At 41.2% G+C, this 20,312-nt stretch overlaps 1 protein-coding gene across 2 annotated transcripts in view; it reads left to right on the top strand.

Moving 5' to 3' along the window:
• The window catches only part of Slc22a25 (solute carrier family 22, member 25), a 188,699-nt gene that overhangs the window by 78,622 nt on the left and 89,765 nt on the right, over positions 1-20,312 (top strand). Inside the window, exons 2-6 of one of the 2 annotated variants that reach the window (XM_039093137.2) lie at positions 14,725-14,830; positions 15,890-16,177; positions 17,237-17,340; positions 19,749-19,903; positions 20,061-20,229. In XM_039093137.2, the coding sequence (XP_038949065.1) occupies positions 19,789-19,903; positions 20,061-20,229 (284 nt within the window). In that variant the 5' untranslated portion in view covers positions 14,725-14,830; positions 15,890-16,177; positions 17,237-17,340; positions 19,749-19,788. Of the gene's footprint in view, positions 1-14,724; positions 14,831-15,573; positions 16,178-17,236; positions 17,341-19,748; positions 19,904-20,060; positions 20,230-20,312 lie in introns of those variants that run through there. The other variant, NM_138908.3, reaches the window with a different exon arrangement.

The following is a 20,312-nucleotide window of genomic DNA, read 5'->3' as shown; positions in this document are numbered from 1 at the left end:
TTGGAGAGTTACCACAACAGAGGGGGCTAGGTCTAAGCCCTTTATGTTCTTTGGTTGGTGATTAAAATTCTGAGATCCCCCAAGATTCTAGGGTGGTTAACTCTGTTGGTCTTCCTGTGAAGTTTATATCCATTTTGGCAGCCTCAATTCTTTCCCCAGCTCTTCTGTGAGACTTCCTGAGCTTTATCTAATGTTTGGCTGTGGGTCTCTGCATCTGTTTCCATAGGCTGCTGGGCGGAGCCTCACAGAGGACATTTATATTAGGCTCTTGTCTGAAAGCATAACAGAGTATCATTAATAATGTCAGGGATTGGATTTTGCCCATACAATGGGTCTCAAGTTGGGCTGGTTATTGGTTAGCCATTTCTTTAATCTCTGCTCTATCTTTTCCCTTGTATTTCTTGAAGACAGGACACATTCTGGGTTGAAGGTTTTGTGGGTTGGTTGTTGTCCTTATCCCTCCACTGGGAGTCATGTTTGGCTACAGGAAGTGGCCACTTCAGGATCCATATCTTCACTGCTATGGGTCTCAGCTAAAGATACTCCTATAGACTCCTGGGATCCTTCCCTATCTCAGGTCTCTGGAATGTTCTAGAGATCCCCCCAAGTTATATCTTGTCATATTTCATTTGGACTGATCTTAAGTTCAATTGGCCAGCCCTCATGGCTGTGTTTTCATGACTCACCTACCCTATAGCATCTCTTTTTCTCTCTACTTTCTTCTCTCTTCTGCTCCTCATGGTTCTTCTTAGACCCCAAGCTTGGAAACAACAACAACAACAACAACAACAAACAACGAACCCTGCCTATCTCTCTTCTGCTCAGCTATAGGCATAACCAATTAGGAATTAGGGGGTCAAGGTTATGGTCTCACTTGGATCTATGTACAGATTCTCTTGTCCTTGGCAGCCAGTATTTAGAATTACAACATAGCAAAAGACCAAACCTCAACACCCCCCCCCCTTTTTTTTTGTCTAAATAAAATAACTCTTTCTCTTATAATAATAAATACCATTCAGTAGGACAATTATAAAAAATATTAAGAGATACATTTAAAATCAAGTTTGTTGTCTGATCCACACCTCTACATGCTCTACCTAGGGACACAGGTGAAAGCCCCCACACCAGCCCCCAAGACAGCTGGGATCTCAGAGACCTACCTTCCTTCTGGCACTTCCACCTGCATTCAAGATGGATTTGCATGCCTATTCCCACCCCACCTCCCGAAGGGTGTGTGGTGTGTGTGTGTGTGTGTGTGTGATAAAGACAGGAACTACCCTCTTAGAGATGAAGGGGAGGGTGGATGGGGGAAAGAACTCTGCAAGATGGGATAAGGAGGGGGGCAGTATTTGGAGTTTAAATAAATAAAATGAATAATTAATACAAAAATCCAGTTTGTGTTCAGCAATTCAGGAGAAGGTATTTTGTTATCTATCCTATCTTGGTGAGTTCAGAGTTCTGAATTTAAATAAGATTTTATCCTAATTTATATATTAACTTAAAAACATATTCTTAGACCTAAAGAATTTAAACTTGTATTACAATTATGACTATCTAGTCTTCAACCTCATTTGAGACCTTACAAGGAATAAATATTATTTGAGTATGTAGGATGTGCAGGAACATAACTCTCAAAAATTATAGAAATGACAGAGACAACTGACCACTTTGACAGTCCCAAATATTCTTTATAATGTTAGATCATCTATCTTCAGCCTTCTGGCCCAAAATATCAGACAAACCTTATGTGAAGCAGGAATTATGAAGGACTTGCTTACTCTGTCTTTGCAGATCTTGGCAACTGACTATTCTATATCCATGACTATCCTATGTCCATTTTTCCCTTTTGGACAGCATTTGTCTGCAGATGAAGTTAGGTCATTTTCTCTGCTCAGTGCCTAGCTTGCCACAATTGAGATAATTCCATATAGGTTTTTTTTTTTTTTGGATGCTTATCATCTTTCCAAGTCAAATGGGTTACTGCCAGAATTTGGTATGTCTCAAAATCAAAAACGATCTTAAATTAATAAAATTATGTTTAAACATCATATTCTGTGACTCTCGCGGTTATTGAAGATCACCTATTTATCTACAGTATACCTGAATTGTTAAATATTTTTTATTCTTAGCTATTTACTATCTGAATAACCTTGAAAACATTTTATTGTAATTAACTAAACTAATATCTAACATGACCATGACTTTGATTATCTATTAATTTGTATTTCTTTTCTTTTTTTTTTTCGGAGCTGAGGACTGAACCCAGGGCCTAGCAAGCGCTCTACCATTGAGCTAAATCCCCAACCCCTAATTTGTATTTCTTAATCATCCTTAATAGTTTGTAATGGCAGCTTTCAAATGGACTAGAATTTTCTATTGGATCTTTAAGAATTACATAAGTATAATACCTCAAAAATTATTAAAAATACATATATATTATATGTCTCAAAATCACTTAAATTTGTATTAATATATAATAACCTAGACCAATGAATCAAAATAACCTTATTTTGTATTAATGTATAAAATTCTGTACCAATGTAGCAAATTATAACTTCAATTTTGCATCAAAATATAAAGATCTTTACCAATGTAAGATTATGGCTATAAATTTTTTTTTGGTTTAAGAATATATTCAATAATCCACTCCTATTTGTCTAATATTCTCATATGTCAATATCCCCTTTTTCTTTTCAACCTCTTATCTTGTATCTAAAAAGAAAGAATGATAGAGAGGAGGAAAGATAGACATACCTGAGCCTAAGTCCCCTATTTTGTTTTATCCCTGTCCAAGATTATTTGTATATCATTTCCTAAAAAGAAAACATATTTATAACTCATAAAATGACCACCTACCTCCAATTTAAGAGATTGGAATCACAGACTTATTATAATTGCTTCTTGCTGAATTGAGGTGAAGGATTTCACTGTGGGACAGTGAAATACACTCTGGTTCTGGGTTGAGGAGGTTTGAAACCCTGGTGACCCTGAAGGATGGTAGGCGTTTTGCCTGAATCCTAGGAAACCAGGCCCGTCACTAGCCCACAGCTCTTTATAGATTTGCGACCATTAGTTGCCCCAATCCCCTTCACAGGTGGAGGACTGACCACAGGTCATGTAGGCTCAAGACAGATATCCATTACATTTTTTTCTTTTATTGGATATTTTTTAATTTACATTTCAAATGTTATTATTCTCTTTCCCGGTTACTCCGACATAAGCCCCCTATCCCATTACCCCTCCCCTTCTTTTATAAGGGTGTTCCCCTACCCATTCACCTCCCTTCATGCTCAATGACATTCCCCTACACTGGGGGGGTGGGGGTCCAGCCTTGGCAGGACCAAGGCCTTCTCCTTCCATTGGTGCCCAACAAGGCCATCCTCTGCTACATATACATCTGAAGCCATGGGTCAGTCCATGTATAGTCTATGGGTAGTGGCTTAGTCCCTGAGAGCTCTGATTGGTCGGTATTGTTGTTCTTATGGGGTTGCAAGTCCATTCAGCTCTTTTAATCCTTTCTCTAATTCCTCCAACGGGGATCCCGTTCTCAGTCCAATGGTTTGCTGCTAGCATTCGCCTCTGTATTTGACATGCTCTGGCTGTGCCTCTCAGAAAACATCTCTATCTGGTTCCTGTCAGCAAGTACTTCTTGGCTTTATCAATCTTACCTAGTTTTGGTGGCTGTATACCCATGTGGGGCAGGCTCTGAATGGCCATTCTTTCAGTTTCTGTTGCAAACTTTGCCTCCGTATCTTCTCCTATGAATATTTTTGTTCCCCCTTTTAAGAAAAAGTGAAGCTTCTGCACTTTGGTTGTCCTTCTTGAGCTTCATGTGGTCTATGTATTGCATCTTGGGTAATTCCAGCTTTTGGGCTAATATCTACTTTTCAATGAGTACATATCATGTGTGTTTTTCTGTGATTGGGTTACCTCACTCAGGATGATATTTTCCAGTTCCATTCATTTGCCTATGAATTTCATAAAGGCATTGTTTTTGATCGCTGAGTAATATTCCATTGTGTAGATATACCACATTTTCTGTATCCATTCCTCTGTTGAAGGGCATCTGGGTTCTTTCCAGCTTCTGGATATTATAAATATGGCTGCTATGAACATAGTGGAGCATGTGTCTTTGTTGTGGAGCATCTTTTGGGTATATGCCCAAGAGAGGTATAGCTGGGTCCTCAGGTAGCACAATGTCCAATTTTCTGAGGAACTCCAGACTGATTTCCAGAGTGGTTGTACCAGTTTGCAATCCCACCAACAATGGAGGAGTGTTCCTTTTCTTCCGCATCCTCGCCAGCATCTGCTGTCACCTGAGTTCTGTCACCTTAGCCATTGCTCACTGGTGTGAGGTGAAATCTCAGGGTTGTTTTGATTTGCATTTCCCCAATGACTAAGGATGGTGAACATTTCTTTAGGTGCTTTTTAGCCATTTGATAATCCTCAGCTGAGAATGTTTTGTTTAGCTCTGTACCCCATTTTTTTAATAGGGTTATTTGACTCTCTGGAGTCTAACTTCTTTAGTTCTTTGTATATATTGAATATTAGCCCTCTATCAGCTGTAGGATTGGTAAAGATCTTTTCCCAATCTGTTGGTTGATGTTTTGTCCTAACCACAGTGTCCTTTGCCTTACAGAAGCTTTGCAATTTTTTGAGTTCCCATTTGTCAATTCTTGATCTTAAAGCATGAGCCATTGGTGTTTTGTTCAGGAAAATTTCCCCAGTGCCCATGTGATTGAGACTCTTCCCCACTTTTTCTTCCATTAATTTGAGTGTATATTGTTTGATGTGGAGGTCCTTGATCCAGTTGGACTTAAGCTTTGTACAGAGCAAAAAAATGATGAATTTGTATTCTTCTACATGCTGACCTCCAGTTGAACCAGCACCATTTGTTGAAAATGCTATTTTTTTCCCATAGGATGGTTTTAGCTCCTTTGTCAAAGATCAAGTGACCATAGTTGTGTAAGTTCATTTCTGGGTCTTCAATTCTATTCCACTGATATACCTTCCCGTCTCTGTACCAATACCATAGTTTTTATGACTATTGCTCTGTAATACTGCTTGAGGCAGGGATGGTGATTCCCCCAGAAGTTCTTTTATTGTTGAGTATAGTTTTCTCTATCCTGAATTTTTTTGTTACTCCAAATGAATTTGCAAATTGGTCTTTCTAACTATATGAAGAATTGAGTAGGAATTTTGATGGGGATTGCATTGAATCTGTAGATTGCTTTTGGCAGAATGGCCATTTTTTTTTTACTATATTAATCCTGCCAACCCATGAGCATGGGAGGTATTTCCATCTTCTGAGATCTTCTTCAGTTTCTGACTTGAAGTTCTTGTCATACAGATCTTTCAGTTGCTTGTTAAAATCATCCCGAGGTATTTTATGTTATTTGGGACTATTGCGAAGGGTGTCATTTCCTTAATTTCTTTCTCTGTTTATCCTTTGAGTAGAGGAAGGCTACTGATTTGTTTGAGGTAATTTTCTATCCAGCCACTTTGCTAAAGTTGTTTATCAGGTTTAGTAGTTCTCTGGTGGAACTTTTGGAGTCACTTAAGTATATTACCATACAATCTGCACATAGTGACATTTTGACTTCTTCCTTTCCCATTTGTATCCTTTGACCTCCTTTTGTCTGATTGCTCTGGCTAGGACTTCGAGAACTATATTGAATAAGTAGGGAGAGATTGGGCCACCTTGTCTAGTCTCTGATTTTAGTGGGATTGCTTCAAGTTTCCCTCCCTTTAGTTTGATGTTAGCTATGGGTTTGCTGTATATTGCTTTTACTACGTTTAGGTATTAGCCTTGAATTCCTGATCTTCCAGGACTTTTATCTTGAAGGGGTATTGAATTTTGTCAAATGCTTTCTCAGCATTTCTCAGATGCCATGTGGTTTTTGTTCTTGAGTTAGTTTACATAGTGGATTACTTTGATGGATTTCCATATACTGAACCATCCCTGCATCCCTGGGATGAAGCCTACTTGATCCTGGTGAATCTTTCTTTTCTGGTGTGTTGGGTTACCCAGGGCTTGCTGTGGTGGGGGAACTGTGTTTTGATGATGCCAAGTGGCCTTGGTTTCGGTTGCTTAGGTTCTCACCTTTGCATCTTGCTCTCTGGTTATATCTGGTGTTAGCTGGTCTTTCTTCCTTCCTTCCTTCCTTTCTTCCTTTCTTTCTTTCTTTCTTGTAGGGAGCGGTGCGACAGCTGTATGATAATGAGGTGAATCTGGCGCCCTCCTAACAACAGTACTGAGCATGCGTGGAGTTTTGCACCTGACGTCAGTCTGGCTGGGGCGGTACTATGCTAAATGGGAGTTCATGCCTCGCCAATCTCTGGAGGACAAGTAGCTGGGATGCAGTGGGGTGACTCGTGCCCCACCAATCCCTGAAAGAAGATTAGCATACTGTTGTGTATATAAGCCGAGCGGCTTTGCCGCTCGGCGCGGTAACACTTAAAGCTGTAACACTTGGAGCTGTAACACTTGGAGCTGTAACACTTAGGGCTGGCTGCCGCCGCCTCCCTGTATCAACAAAGAAGGTGTCCTGCAGTAAAGGCTGTTGAGAAGAATCCAACCGTGTTGCGTCTTCCTTGCCGGACGAGGTGGGCGCGACAAAGTGGTGGCCCGTACGGGGACGAGGACATCCTCGTGGATCTCAGAACTCTTCAGCTTCAGGACGAGCGACGTCGGAAAAGTTCCCGGTAAGGGACGATAAAGTTCTCTGGAGGTGAGCAGAGACGATGGAAGCCTTGGTTTAGAGGCTAAAAGGTCTGCAGTCTGCAGCAATGTTGTTTCCAATGGATCCTTTGTGGGTAAGGCTTGTAATTTTGTTTTTTTTTTTTTCTTTGTGTGGGAAGCGGTTAGAGCAGTTAGGACAGGTCAGAGGGTCCTTGCAGAGCAACAAGAAAGTATGTCAGAGGGAGTAAAGGTCTTGAAAGAAAAAACAGAAAAGAAAAGGAGATAAAAGGAACAGAGAGAAGGCAGAGATGAAAAAAGAGGATAATCAGGACCAGGAAACAAAAAAGATATATTCTTTAAAAGCCTTGACCTTAGAAATGTCAGACAATCTAGAAAGCATCACTGACAGCTTAGAGAAAGTGAAAGTAAAGGTAGAACCATCGGGTCCCGGGCCTCCCGCAGAGCAACAAAAAGAAGCACAAGACTCCACCTCAGTTCCACCACCAGACTCATATTGACCCCTAGAATGGGAACTCAGGTGGTGGATACAGATTTTAAAGGCCCCAGTAAGCAGAATTCAGAAGTATCACAGAAATTTAAAGCATGTGCAAAGATAAAGACTTGGGGTAATGGTAGTGGTCAAAAGGGGACAAGGTAATAATGGTAATGTGTTCTTTTAGAGTTATGTTAAAATCTAGAGAAGCAAAGTCGATTCTCATAGATGCTTTTAGTCTTTGGACCCTGACTAGAGACAATATACACCCTAGGCAAGAGAGAGAATGGGGTTGAGAAAAACAGTCCTCCCGAACTCTCCACAGATGCTTTGGCAAAAGAAGGAAATGAGCTTAAGTTTTTTGAAGCTCTCCTGGGAACAGAAGGAGGTGGGAGACGTCTTGCCTCCTTGCTGGCTCCTATTGGAGAAGTGCTTGTTTCTGGTTCTGGGTTCTTTAGGTAGGATGTCTAGGTTCCTTTGGTGGAACACCATCTAGTTCTTTTCCTCTGTGTCTATTGTCTGTCCTTGGTGCACCAAGCTGTGGATGTATGTCAATTTATGTCTGGGTTTTGCTTCTCCTTGCTTGAATGTTTTGTGTTTCATGTTTAAAAGAAAAAAAATGGTTAAAACTTTAAATGCTGGTTGATTCACCCATTGATGTAGCTTTAACTCCTTTCAAGAAAGGAACAAATAAATAAAAAGTTTCAATTGGCTTTTGGAGCCTACATCTGTAGCTAGAAGCCTAAGTTGGCTGGGCAAGCTCCCCAGGGGGCTGGCTAAATGTTTATACTAGCCGCCCTAGAAGCGGCCTATACAAAAGTGGTTAAGGTGCTTGAAAACAATCAATTGTTCATAGCACCTGAAAAGGTTCAAATGGGCCAAATGGGAGAATATTTAGGAACTAAAATCACTTCTCATAGCATTTCTCCTCAAAAAATTGAATTACCATTTAAAAACATTAAATGACTTTCAAAAATTACTAGGATTCGACCCTATATTAAAATGCCCAATGTAGATTTACAACCACTTTATGAGATCCTGAAAGGGGATTCTCAGCTTACTTCACCCCGTGTTTTAACCAAGGAAGCACGATTATCCTTGAGGAAAGTAGAAGAAAGACTAGAAAAGGCAATACTAAAAAGGTACAAGGAAGAGGAAGATCTGCTTTTGTGTATACTGAGAACTTTTTGTCAACCTACAGGAGTATTATGGCAACAAGGTCCACTTCTTTGGATTTATCCCCATATTTCTCCTAATAAAACCCTTGAATATTACCCTTCTGCTGTTGCAGAGCTAGCTATATTAGGCGTTAAATCTTGCATTCAGCATTTTGGTATTTCACCAAAGAAAATTATTATACCATATACAACCACTCAGGTAGAAACATTGTGTGCATTGATAGATGATTGGGCCATATTGCGCTGTAGTTTTGATGGAGAGTTTGACAATCATTATCCTAAGGATCCTTTGCTACAATTTTTTACTGAACATCCAGTGATCTTTCCTAAGATCACTGCCTCAGAGCCTTTGTCTGGAGCGTTAGATATTTATACAGATGGCTCCAAAACAGGTGTAGGTGCCTATATGGTTGATTCTCAAGAACCAGTATTAATTCAATATAGTCCAGGTACCCCCCAAATTACAGAATGTAAAATTGTATTGGAAGTTTTCAAAAGATTTCATGATTCTTTTAATTTAATTTCTGACTCTGCTTATGTGGTTAATGCGGTGCGCTCACTTGAAATTGCAGGGCCAATTCGGTCGACTAGTACTGTATGTCAAATTCTTTTAGAATTACAAAATTTGATTTGGGCCAGAAAAAATAAATTTTTCATACAACATATTCGAGCCCATACTAATTTGCCTGGTCCCATGACCAGTAATAACGCCCTGGTGGATGCTAGTACTCGTAGAGAGTTTATTTTTCATGCTGCTCCGGTTGATCTCGCTAGAGAATTTCATCAAAAGTTTCATGTACCTGCCTTTACTCTTCAACAAAAATTTAAAATCTCTAGAGCTGCAGCTCGTGATGTGGTGTTAAGTTGCCAGAATTGTGTTCAATTTCACCACCCTCCTCATGTAGGGATTAACCCTCGTGGTCTGATCCCGCTAAAACTTTGGCAGATGGATGTCACACACATATCTCAATTTGGAAATTTAAAATATGCTCATGTTTCTGTTGATACATGTTCTGGTATTATACATACTACTCTGATGACTGGTGAAAAGGCTCGTAATGCCATTAGCCATTGCTTAGAGGCATGGGCAGCCTGGGGAAAGCCTGATAGTCTCAAGACGGACAACGGGCCTGCCTACACTGCAAAGTCCTTTCAGACATTTTGCCAGACAATGCAGGTCAAACATACTACAGGATTGCCATACAATCCCCAAGGTCAAAGAATTGTGGAAAGAGTACATCGTACCTTAAAAGAGCTGATAAAAAAACAAAAAGAGGGAATTGCCAGCAGCTGAACACCAAAAGAACAACTTTCTTTAGCTCTTTTTACTCTAAATTTCTTAGTTTTGGATGCGCATGGCCGCTCTGCTGCGGATCGCCATGCTGCTACTACACCTATAACTAATGTAGAAGTAAAGTGGAAGGATGTCTTAACTGATGAATGGCGTGGCCCAGATCCCGTGATTTCGAGATCTAGGGGAGCAATTTGTGTTTTTCCGCAGAATCAAGAAAATCCCATTTGGGTACCTGAGCGCTTGACTCGAAAATTACCTTCTGCTCTTCCTGAAGATGAGACTACGAACCCTAGTATTGCTACTGGGAATGATAATACAGGTTAATTCAATCACCCTGTGGGCTATTGCCAGATCCTGGCCAGTACCCATGCCAGTTCATAGCAATTCTACTGTTTTACCAACCTTTTTCTCTACCTCCTGTTTGCGTGATGTTCCTTGTATAGTGCCAACTGGAGAAATGCCCCAACGGTATGCCGCCACTAACGTTTCTCTGTTGCATACCTTATGTTTTACCATTAAAGACTCTTCCCTGCCCTGTATTTGGTTGCGTAGAGCCACGTTAGCTAATTGGTTGAATCCTATAAGTGACAGCACAATGAACACCGGGATCATCCTGGCTGCTTTGAGTCAAATTGCCCAGGGAGTCTCTTCACAGAGCGAGGACATGTCAGTCGATAGTTCTGCTGATCTGAACATTACAACACTAATTGTGATGCATAATTGTAGTGTTCCATCACGCCCAGGGCAAGGTAACTATGCACAGAATAGCTCTACCCGTCGTAGAGTCTTACCCGCTTGCCCCCTGCATCAAGAGTTTCCACCTAATTTTACCCCATGTCAGAGTCCATTCCATAGAACAAAACAATTCCTACCGGGATTTGAATTTTCCCCTCCTCTTGGCCATGTACAGTATGACTGGGGGGAGAATAAGACTGGCAAGCATAATCTCTGGCCTTGGTTTCAATGGGTGCTGTCCAATGAGCAAGGGGCATATACATCCCTGACCCCCTTTGCTAGGTTGATGGGTGAGAACTTCACGCTGTATAATGTTTCGGCTACCAGAAAAAATGATACCAGGTTGACCAATATTCAATATAATAACCTCTTGGAACATAATACTGCCACTAGTACTTCAGTATGTGTTAGATCACCTTTTTCTTTCTGATAAGCACTAATGTCAACAATGGTGTTTTAAATTGTAATAGCTCTGATGTAGTCTGCTATTTAGCTGAATGCTGAGATGGCAACAATGACACCGCAGTAATGGTCAAGATTCCCTCCTTTGTGCCAATCCCAGTAGAGGCAAACCCAGATAGTTTTCCTATTCTTAATTTGCTGTGAACCAAAAGAGATTTTGGAATTACGGCAGTCATAATTTCAGCCATCGTGCTGTCTGCTGCCGCAGCTACCACAGCTGCAATTGCTATGACCAATCAAATACAGACGGCTGAGACTGTCAATCAGATTGTAGAAAGAACTGCAATGGCGCTAGAGATACAAGAAGAATTTAATACTCATTTGGCATCTGGCCTTCTATTAGCCAATCAAAGGATAGATTTAGTTCAAGAACAAATTGAAGCACTGTATCATATGACACAGCTGTCTTGCGTTTCCTCCCTAAGAGGTTTATGCATTACTCCTTTGCAAGCCAACTTTTCTCAACATTCTCAACAGAGCAAAGAAATCTCAAATTATCTGAAAGGAAACTGGTCCATGAAAGCAGAGCAACTATCCAGACAATTGCTGATGCAGATTGCTGTCCTCAACAGCACTAGGCTGGACCCCATCACAATTGAAGACTTTACCTCATGGATTACCAATGCTTTCTCCTTTTTTAAGGAGTGGGCGGGCATGTTTGCCTGGGGAGCTATTGTCCTCCTGGGATGCGGAGTATGTCTCTGGCTTATTGGCCGTTTAAAAAGAGAACATGCCAGACACAAAGCGGTTGTTTACCAGGCTATGACTGCCATTGACAATGGTGCTTCTCCCAATGTATGGCTGGCCTCTTTGAAAGATTAAGAGTTCGCCCTAGATCATTTTTGTCACAGTCATGTGGGGTCATTGTATCCAGGGACGGGCAACTTTCCTCGAGCTCGGACCAACCTAAGACACGGGGCCCGGTGGCGATAGGGTGACCCAACGACGGGTAAGGCCGAGTCATCGTCAGGAACGACCTAAGACAGGAGCAATGACAAGATTGACGTGACACCCAGATCTAGACCAGTCATTTTATTAAACAAAAAAGGGGGAGATGTAGGGAGCGGTGCGACAGCTGTATGATAATGAGGTGAATCTGGCGCCCTCCTAACAACAGTACTGAGCATGCGTGGAGTTTTGCACCTGACGTCAGTCTGGCTGGGGCGGTACTATGCTAAATGGGAGTTCATGCCTCGCCAATCTCTGGAGGACAAGTAGCTGGGATGCAGTGGGGTGACTCGTGCCCCACCAATCCCTGAAAGAAGATTAGCATACTGTTGTGTATATAAGCCGAGCGGTAACACTTAAAGCTGTAACACTTGGAGCTGTAACACTTGGAGCTGTAACACTTAGGGCTGGCTGCCGCCGCCTCCCTGTATCAACAAAGAAGGTGTCCTGCAGTAAAGGCTGTTGAGAAGAATCCAACCGTGTTGCGTCTTCCTTGCCGGACGAGGTGGGCGCGACACTTTCTTTCTTTCTTTCTTTCTTTCTTTCTTTCTTTCTTTCTTTCTTTCTTTCTTTTCTTTATTAACTTAAGTATTTCTTTTTTTAAAAATAAATCATATATATATATTTTATTTATTTTATGTACGTGAGTACACTGTTCAGACACACCAGAAGAGGGCATCAGGTTTCATTACAGATGGTTGTGAGCCACCATGTGGTTACTGGGATTTGAACTCAGGACCTCTGGAAGAGCAGTCAGTGCTCTTAACCGCTGAGCCATCTCTCCAGTCCCCTAGTATTTCTTATTTACATTTCGATTGTTATTCCCTTTCCCGGTTTCTGGGCCAACATCCCCCTAACCCCTCCTCCTCCCCTATATATGGGTGTTCCCCTCCCCATCCTCTCCCCATTACCACCCTCCCCCCAACAATCACATTCACTGGGGGTTCAGTCTTAGCAGGACCAAGGGCTTCCCCTTCCACTGGTGCTCTTACTAGGCTATTCATTGCTACCTATGAGGTTGGAGCCCAGGGTCAGTCCATGTATAGTCTTTAGGTAGTGGCTTAGTCCCTGGAAGCTCTGGTTGCTTGGCATTGTTGTTCATATGGGGTCTTGAGCCCCTTCAAGCTCTTCCAGTTCTTTCTCTGATTCCTTCAACGGGGGTCCCGTTCTCAGTTCAGTGGTTTGCTGCTGGCATTCCCCTATGTATTTGCTGTATTCTGGCTATCTCTCAGGAGAGATCTACAACCGGTTCCTGTCGGCCTGCACTTCTTTGCTTCATCCATCTTGTCTAATTGGGTGGCTGTATATGTATGGGCCACATGTGGGGCAGGCTCTGTATGGGTATTCCTTCCGCCTCTGTTTTAATCTTAGCCTCCCTATTCCCTGCCAAGGGTATTCTTGTTCCCCTTTTAAAGAAGGAGTGAAGCATTCGCATTTTGGTCATCCTTCTTGAGTTTCATGTGTTCTGTGCATCTAGGGTAATTCAAGCATTTGGGCTAATATCCACTTATCAATGAGTGCATACCATGTGTGTTTTTCTGTGATTGGGTTACCTCACTCAGGATGATATTGTCCAGTTCCAGCCATTTGCCTATGAATTTCATAAAGGCATTGTTTTTGATAGCTGAGTAATATTCCATTGTGTAGATGTACCACATTTTCTGTATCCATTCCTCTGTTGAAGGGCATCTGGGTTCTTTCCAGCTTCTGGCTATTATAAATAAGGCTGCTATGAACATAGTGGAGCATGTGTCTTTTTTATATGTTGGGGCATCTTTTGGGTATATGCCCAAGAGAGGTATAGCTGGATCCTCAGGCAGTTCAATGTCCAATTTTCTGAGGAACCTCCAGACTGATTTCCAGAATGGTTATACCAGTCTGCAATCCCACCAACAATGGAGGAGCGTTCCTCTTTCTCTACATCCTCGCCAGCATCTGCTGTCACCTGAGTTTTTGATCTTAGCCATTCTCACTGGTGTGAGGTGAAATCTCAGGGTTGTTTTGATTTGCACTTCCCTTATGACTAAAGATGTTGAACATTTCTTTAGGTGTTTCTCAGCCATTCGGCATTCCTCAGCTGTGAATTCTTTGTTTAGCTCTGGACCCCATTTTTTAATGGGGTTATTTGTCTCCCTGCGGTCTAACTTCTTGAGTTCTTTGTATATTTTGGATATAAGGCCTCTATCTGCTGTAGGATTGGTAAAGATCTTTTCCCAATCTGTTGGTTTTAGCTGATCTTTCTGTCTGTGACAGTGGCTTGACCCTCCTGTAAGCCTGTGTGTCAGCACTCCTGGGGACCAGCTTTCTTTCCAGCAGGATTTGGATATAGAGAGCTGTGGCAGCAGGATTTGAGTATAGAGAGCTGTGGCACACTGTCAGGTCCAGGTGCAGGCAGAAATTGAAAGGATCCTGTCCCAGACTGATCCTTGGTCCCTGTGTCCAGAGGGTTTTAGTCATGTTCCACTAGGCCCAGGAATGTGAGCAGAAGTGGTGATCTCTTGTGCTCTTAGGATTGGGTACAGAGAGCTCTGGCACAGGGTCAGCTCTGGGCACAGGCAGAAACTGGGTTGTTACAAACTTTAAGGTGAATTTTGTTAAAGATTGTACAGCAACTGAAGTGGACTGGTAGAGCCTTTTGGGGCAAAGGGGAAGGTTCTAAAAGGGGGAGACTGGTAAAGTGTCTTAGATAGTTGCCCATGTGGTATGGCCCCAGAGTGTATAGAAAGGTTGAGATGCCCACATGGTGGATGCTTCAGAGGGCATATGTGCTCCAGCAGGGGGAGGGAGGATATTTACCCAGTAGGGAAGGACTTGCGGATGGCTAAAACAGGTAATGGGAAGAAGCAGCTGAAGAAGTGGAGTCTAGATTTGGAGTCAAGCACGGTGGGTGGTAGAAGCCAGCAGAACAAATGTTCTATTCATACCTTTGCAGAGTCAAATCAGCAGCTTGGTTCAGAGAGGCTGAGTCCCTAGGAAAGGAGTTCATCATGATTTTAGCACCAGATGAATGAAAAGACTGAGGACATGACATCTGCAAGGTATGGTTGAGAAGAAAGGTTTATTGTAGATCTGAGGGAGAGAATAGCCAGAGGCACTGGGAATGTCCAAACTGAGCATTCAGCAGATTGAACCAGACTATGAGAGTAGAGAAGGGAGAGGGGGAAGAGAACACTTGGGAACCAAGAAACACCAAGAGACCAAGAGACTGCATGTCCAAAATGCCTGAGTTATATAGTTATCAGAAGCTGGAGGAAGGGAAATGGACGCCTAAGAAAGAAGGAAGAGGTTTAGGATTGGGGCACGGTAAGAACTGCTGGGAGGAGCCATAGGTACTGAGTGAGACGTACACCAGGTTTCTTTGAAACCTAACATTTTGCCCTTGTTCACCCTCCTACCATCTTAACATATCTTTACAATCTGAATTCATGGCACGAATAGACTTGAAACAGGACAGGTAGCAGGGGCCAAGATTTGTGCCATACCTCATTTGCATTAATCTACTATTTATATTCTTTTCGTTAACTCTATTAACTGAGGTGAATATTGAGCACTCCCTTCCATGGATTACAGAAGTGAAAAACACCTAACTGCTGAGACTGGAAAGTTATGTATTTAGTAAAGACTGCATATTGTATACTAGATTAACTACAGTCTGCTTTTAGAGAATTTGCAGGTCAATGTCCATAGGTAATTAAGGGGCACTGCACAAAGCATCTCACAAAGTAGATCTTTAACAGACTCAGCACAGAAAGCAACTCAGCAGAATGTTTCTCTTGATGGCCTTAAAGAAAGTAGCTTCCTTATATAACACCCAAGTCTTTAGGTGAAAGCTGTTCTATGGCCTTGATGCAGAAGGGAAAGGGAACATATTAAGAAGGGGTCAGGATCTGGTCTATAGTGAAAAAGAACTTGTTAAATCCTTTGGGCTCACATAAGAGCAATTTATTTTTGTGCCTTCCTTTGGACATAGTAATTAGTCCTAGATGGCCTTTCAGGACCTCCTGAATCAAGTTGGCAGCCTGGGGAGGTTCCAGATCCTTCAGATGACTTTCATTTTGATCTTCAACATAATAATTTCTCCTCATTCTCTATTGGAGAACTTCACAGCAGTCATTCCCAATCATCGCTGCTGGGTCCCCATCCTCGACAATGACACTGTCTCTGGTAATGACAATGGGAACCTGAGCCAAGATGACCTCCTGAGGGTCTCTATCCCCCTGGACTCCGATCTGAGACCAGAGAAGTGTCGTCGCTTTGTCCAACCACAGTGGGATCTCCTTCATCTAAACGGTACCTTTTCCAGTGTGACAGAGCCAGACACAGAGCCCTGTGTGGATGGCTGGGTGTATGACCAAAGCACCTTTCTTTCCACCATTATTACCGAGGTAAGTGACTTCATTTTCTGTTATACATTCATGGCAGGTGTTTAGCAATAGCATGGATAGTGCACATGCTTTGAGCTTAGATTTCACCTTTTAACCAATATTGATTATTTATCTAAGAAATGTGAAACACATTTTCAATAGTCTAACAACTAATAAAGGATAGGAACCTGTTCTCCTGATTATTTCACTCTAGGGGATGACCACAGTTTGAGAAGTAATTCTTACGTATATTAAATCAGTTTAAGCAAATAATTCATGTGCTCTGTCATAAATATTACAAGTTGGTATTTATTTTTCAGTTTTGATTTCAAATGAGAAATAGGAGGTTGAACAAAACCATAGTGAGTTGTATGGCTCCCTGGTAGAATGCTTATGTGGCATGTATGAGCCCACGATTCCATCTCTAGCACTCTAAAGTCTCAATACTTTACCCTCTGTGTTAGGGTAAAATGGGGCTGTGCACAAGGTCCTGGACTGCAACTTGAGTATTGTCAACATATCTATAGCTATGCCTATATAACTTTATCTATCTATCATGTCTGTCTGTCTGTCTGTCTATACTATCTATCTATCTATCTATCTATCTATCTATCTATCTATCTATCTATCTATCTATCTATCTATCTTATGAGAGGCTGTATTTGGGTATAGGATCCAGAACATTTTGTAAGGTTTTAAATTGTTGCAGTATATGGTCAAGTTTGAGAATTTTTTTTTTTGGTTCTTTTTTTCGGAGCTGGGGACCGAACCCAGGGCCTTGCGCTTCCTAGGCAAGCGCTCTACCACTGAGCTAAATCCCCAGCCCCAAGTTTGAGAATTTTTAAAGCATGGACTACAAGTCTACAAGTCAGTAGTGTAACCTAAAGAACTAGGCCCTAGTGTTACTAAGGGAAGATTTCTGGAGTCAGGTGGGTTTAATCTGAGACCAGGATGGTAGAAGTCAGATGGTGTTGAAATGGGACAAGAGTTCAGGAGTCTTCCAGAATGAAATATGTTGAAGCATTTTGATATAGTCTGACAGGCTATGAGCCTTACTTTGATGGTCTTGATATCTTTCAGTGGGACCTGGTGTGTGAATCTCAGTCACTGGATTCAATAGCTAAGTTTCTATTCTTGACTGGTATCTTAGTAGGAAATATCCTATATGGCCCCTTAACAGACAGGTGAGTATCTCTGGTTCATGGCTCTCCCTGTGTGTGAGTATTTTAATCACTGTGAGTCATTCAATCATTATCCAAGAAGCCATTGCAAATTATATTCTAGCTGTACCTTGATCCTAGAGATCTACAAATACAAGTGGAAATTTCAGTCAGTGTCATGAGTGTTGTTTGAATAAAAGTCTCTATGATGTGTGGACACATGAATATCCTCTTCATGAAATATAGAGGTGTTTCAGGATGTGGAGTAGAGAGAAAGTGTCACAGCATAGTTGGGAAAGATGAGAAACAGTCAACTGTAGGAATGAGACAAAGATGTTTCAACACATGGTTTTCATCCTATTTGAATGAAAAAATTGAAAATAGCATTGACCGTGTCAGGGGCACTGTGCTTTCTCTCTCCTGGACATTGCATTGAAGCTATAGGTGCAAAGAGAAGGGGCATCATGTCCTTACTGGTCAAGCACAATGGTAGGGTGTCCTTTGACACTTGTGGCACCATGGGTGTGTTGGGAAGCTATGACTGTCACTTTTTTTTTTGGTTCTACCACAGATGATTTCCAAAGGATAACTTTCAGGTTATGAAACAATCTAATGACAACTGTTGTCAAAGTTTGTGATCTAATAGCTTAGATCTGGTGCTTGAAAACACCTCTTTTTAAGTAGAAAACCATTTCTGCCAAGCAAGTTATTACCTTTTTCTGTAGCAGAGGAGGACTATCCTGAGCCCTCATATACATATAGTTCCATTGTGCCTCTTTTATTTTAGCTTCAAACATATTTAGTATCGCTGTGTATATATGCACATAATGTGTGTGTGTGTGTGTGTGTGTGTGTGTGTTAGCATGTATGTTTCTAGTGTCTTCCTCAACATCTTTCTTTGGAGGTTTAAAGATTTCATTGTAAAGCTATTTTTTATCCTTGGTTAGGTTATTCCTGGATATTCTATTTTCTTGGAACCTATTGTGAATGGGAGTGTCTATGATCTCTTTCTAAAAATTTTTGTTATTGGTGTATAGGAAGAATACTGTTTTGAAAGTTAATTTTGTATCCTGTTAGTTTACTAAGAATGTTGATCATTTCTAGAAGTTTTTAGGTGGAATTTATGGGTCCACTTATGTACAGTATTGTAACATCTGCAAACAGGACTAATTTGACTTCTTTTCCTATTTGTATTCTTTTGTTTCCCTCTCTCATCTTCTTGATCTAGCTAGCAATTTAAACACTTTACTGAAAAGGATTGGGGATAGTGGACAGGCCTGTCTCACTCCCGATTTTAGGTGGATTGCTTTGAATTTTTCCCATTTAACGTGATATTTGCTATGATATTGTCATATATAGCCTTTATTATATTGAGGTATGGTCCCTACAACCCTGTTCTCTTCAGGACTTTTGTCATGAACTCACGTTGGATTTTGCCAAAGGCTTTCCTGTCATATCACCCACTATATCATTCTTTGTTATATACTCAAATATTCAATATTCAGATCCAGAAATGCTTGCTCAACTAGGTTCAGTTACTATATTCACAGTATCTAGGAAATGGGGATAACCAAAATGTCCTTTATGAGCGAATAAGGAAAATGAGTACACATATTCAATGGAATTTATTCAGGTGTAAAGAAAAATGAAATCATGAAATTTGCAAGCAAAATGGAACTGGAAAGTATACTGAGGTAACCCAGACCCAGAAAGAGAAACACTGCATGTTTTTCCTAATTGTGGATCCTAGTTCCAGTCTTTAGACTTGAGTATATTGCCTGAAGTATCCAAAGAAGTATGATATGGGTGGTCAATGACTGCAAATAGAGGATGCCAGTGTTCAGCAGAGCGGAAAGAATTCCTCTTCTAGTTAACACTTAAACTCTGAATCCTGACTCTTTGAATCTTTGTTTTGTTAAAAATCTGCTTGATAAAAATTTCCATTTGAGGAGCTGAAGAGATGGCTCAGAGGTTAAGAGCACTGGATGGTCTTCAAGAGGTCCTGAGTTCAATTCCCAGCAGCCACATGGTGGCTCACAACCATGAGATCTGGTGCCCTCTTCTGGGCTGCAGGCATAATGCTGTATACATAATACATAAATCTTAAAAAATGTTTCATTTGATAAAAATTAAGCTTTTTGTCATATCAGTGAAACAAGGTAGTAATAGATGTTAAGTAATTTAGTCAAAAGGTATTTATATTATGTTAAAAATTGAATGTTCTACAGTGTCTTGTAGCTTGAATTATTAGGAAAAATGCTAGTGGCAAATTGGAGATAAAGCTTTGGTTCACACTATTTTCAAACACAGACAGTTGCTTGTCAGGATACACACTTTTAGTTGTTTCTTGATTACTGATGATAATCTTAAAATTTCTTCAGTTTGTATGTCAAGTGCATTGTTCCCATGGTCTAATCCTTCCTTTCCCTCAGGTTTGGGAGGAGGTTAATCCTTATATGTGCCTCACTGCAAATGGCCGTCACTGAAACCTGTGCAGCTTTTGCTCCCACCTTTCTCATCTACTGCTCACTACGATTCCTGGCAGGGATTTCCTTCTCAACCGTTTTGACCAATAGTGCCTTGCTCAGTAAGTCAAAACTTTTAATGGACATTTGCCAAGCCTTGGTTTTGACCTGCATGTCCCTCCCATCTTAATTTGATTTTTCTGTGTGCCTTTGCTACGAGGTTTAAGTATCCAGGTTATAACAGAGTTTGAATTCAAGATTCACTTTCTTTTCTTTCAGTTATAGAATGGACAAGGCCTAAATTCCAAGCCTTGGCAACAGGACTGCTATTATGTGCTGGAGCAATTGGACAGACAGTATTGGCAGGCCTGGCTTTTACTGTGCGAAACTGGCACCACCTCCATCTGGCAATGTCTGTACCAATATTTTTCTTACTTGTACCCACAAGGTATGAACTTCCTTTCTCTTCTGTCTTATGGAACCCTGGAATGACCATGCATGTGGAATCAGGACAAAAGAAATGCATTCGTA

This window comes from Rattus norvegicus, chromosome 1 (assembly GCF_036323735.1).
Source record: "Rattus norvegicus strain BN/NHsdMcwi chromosome 1, GRCr8, whole genome shotgun sequence".
NCBI classification, from domain to species: Eukaryota; Metazoa; Chordata; class Mammalia; order Rodentia; family Muridae; genus Rattus; species Rattus norvegicus.
This window is presented reverse-complemented; position numbering and strand designations above follow the sequence as displayed.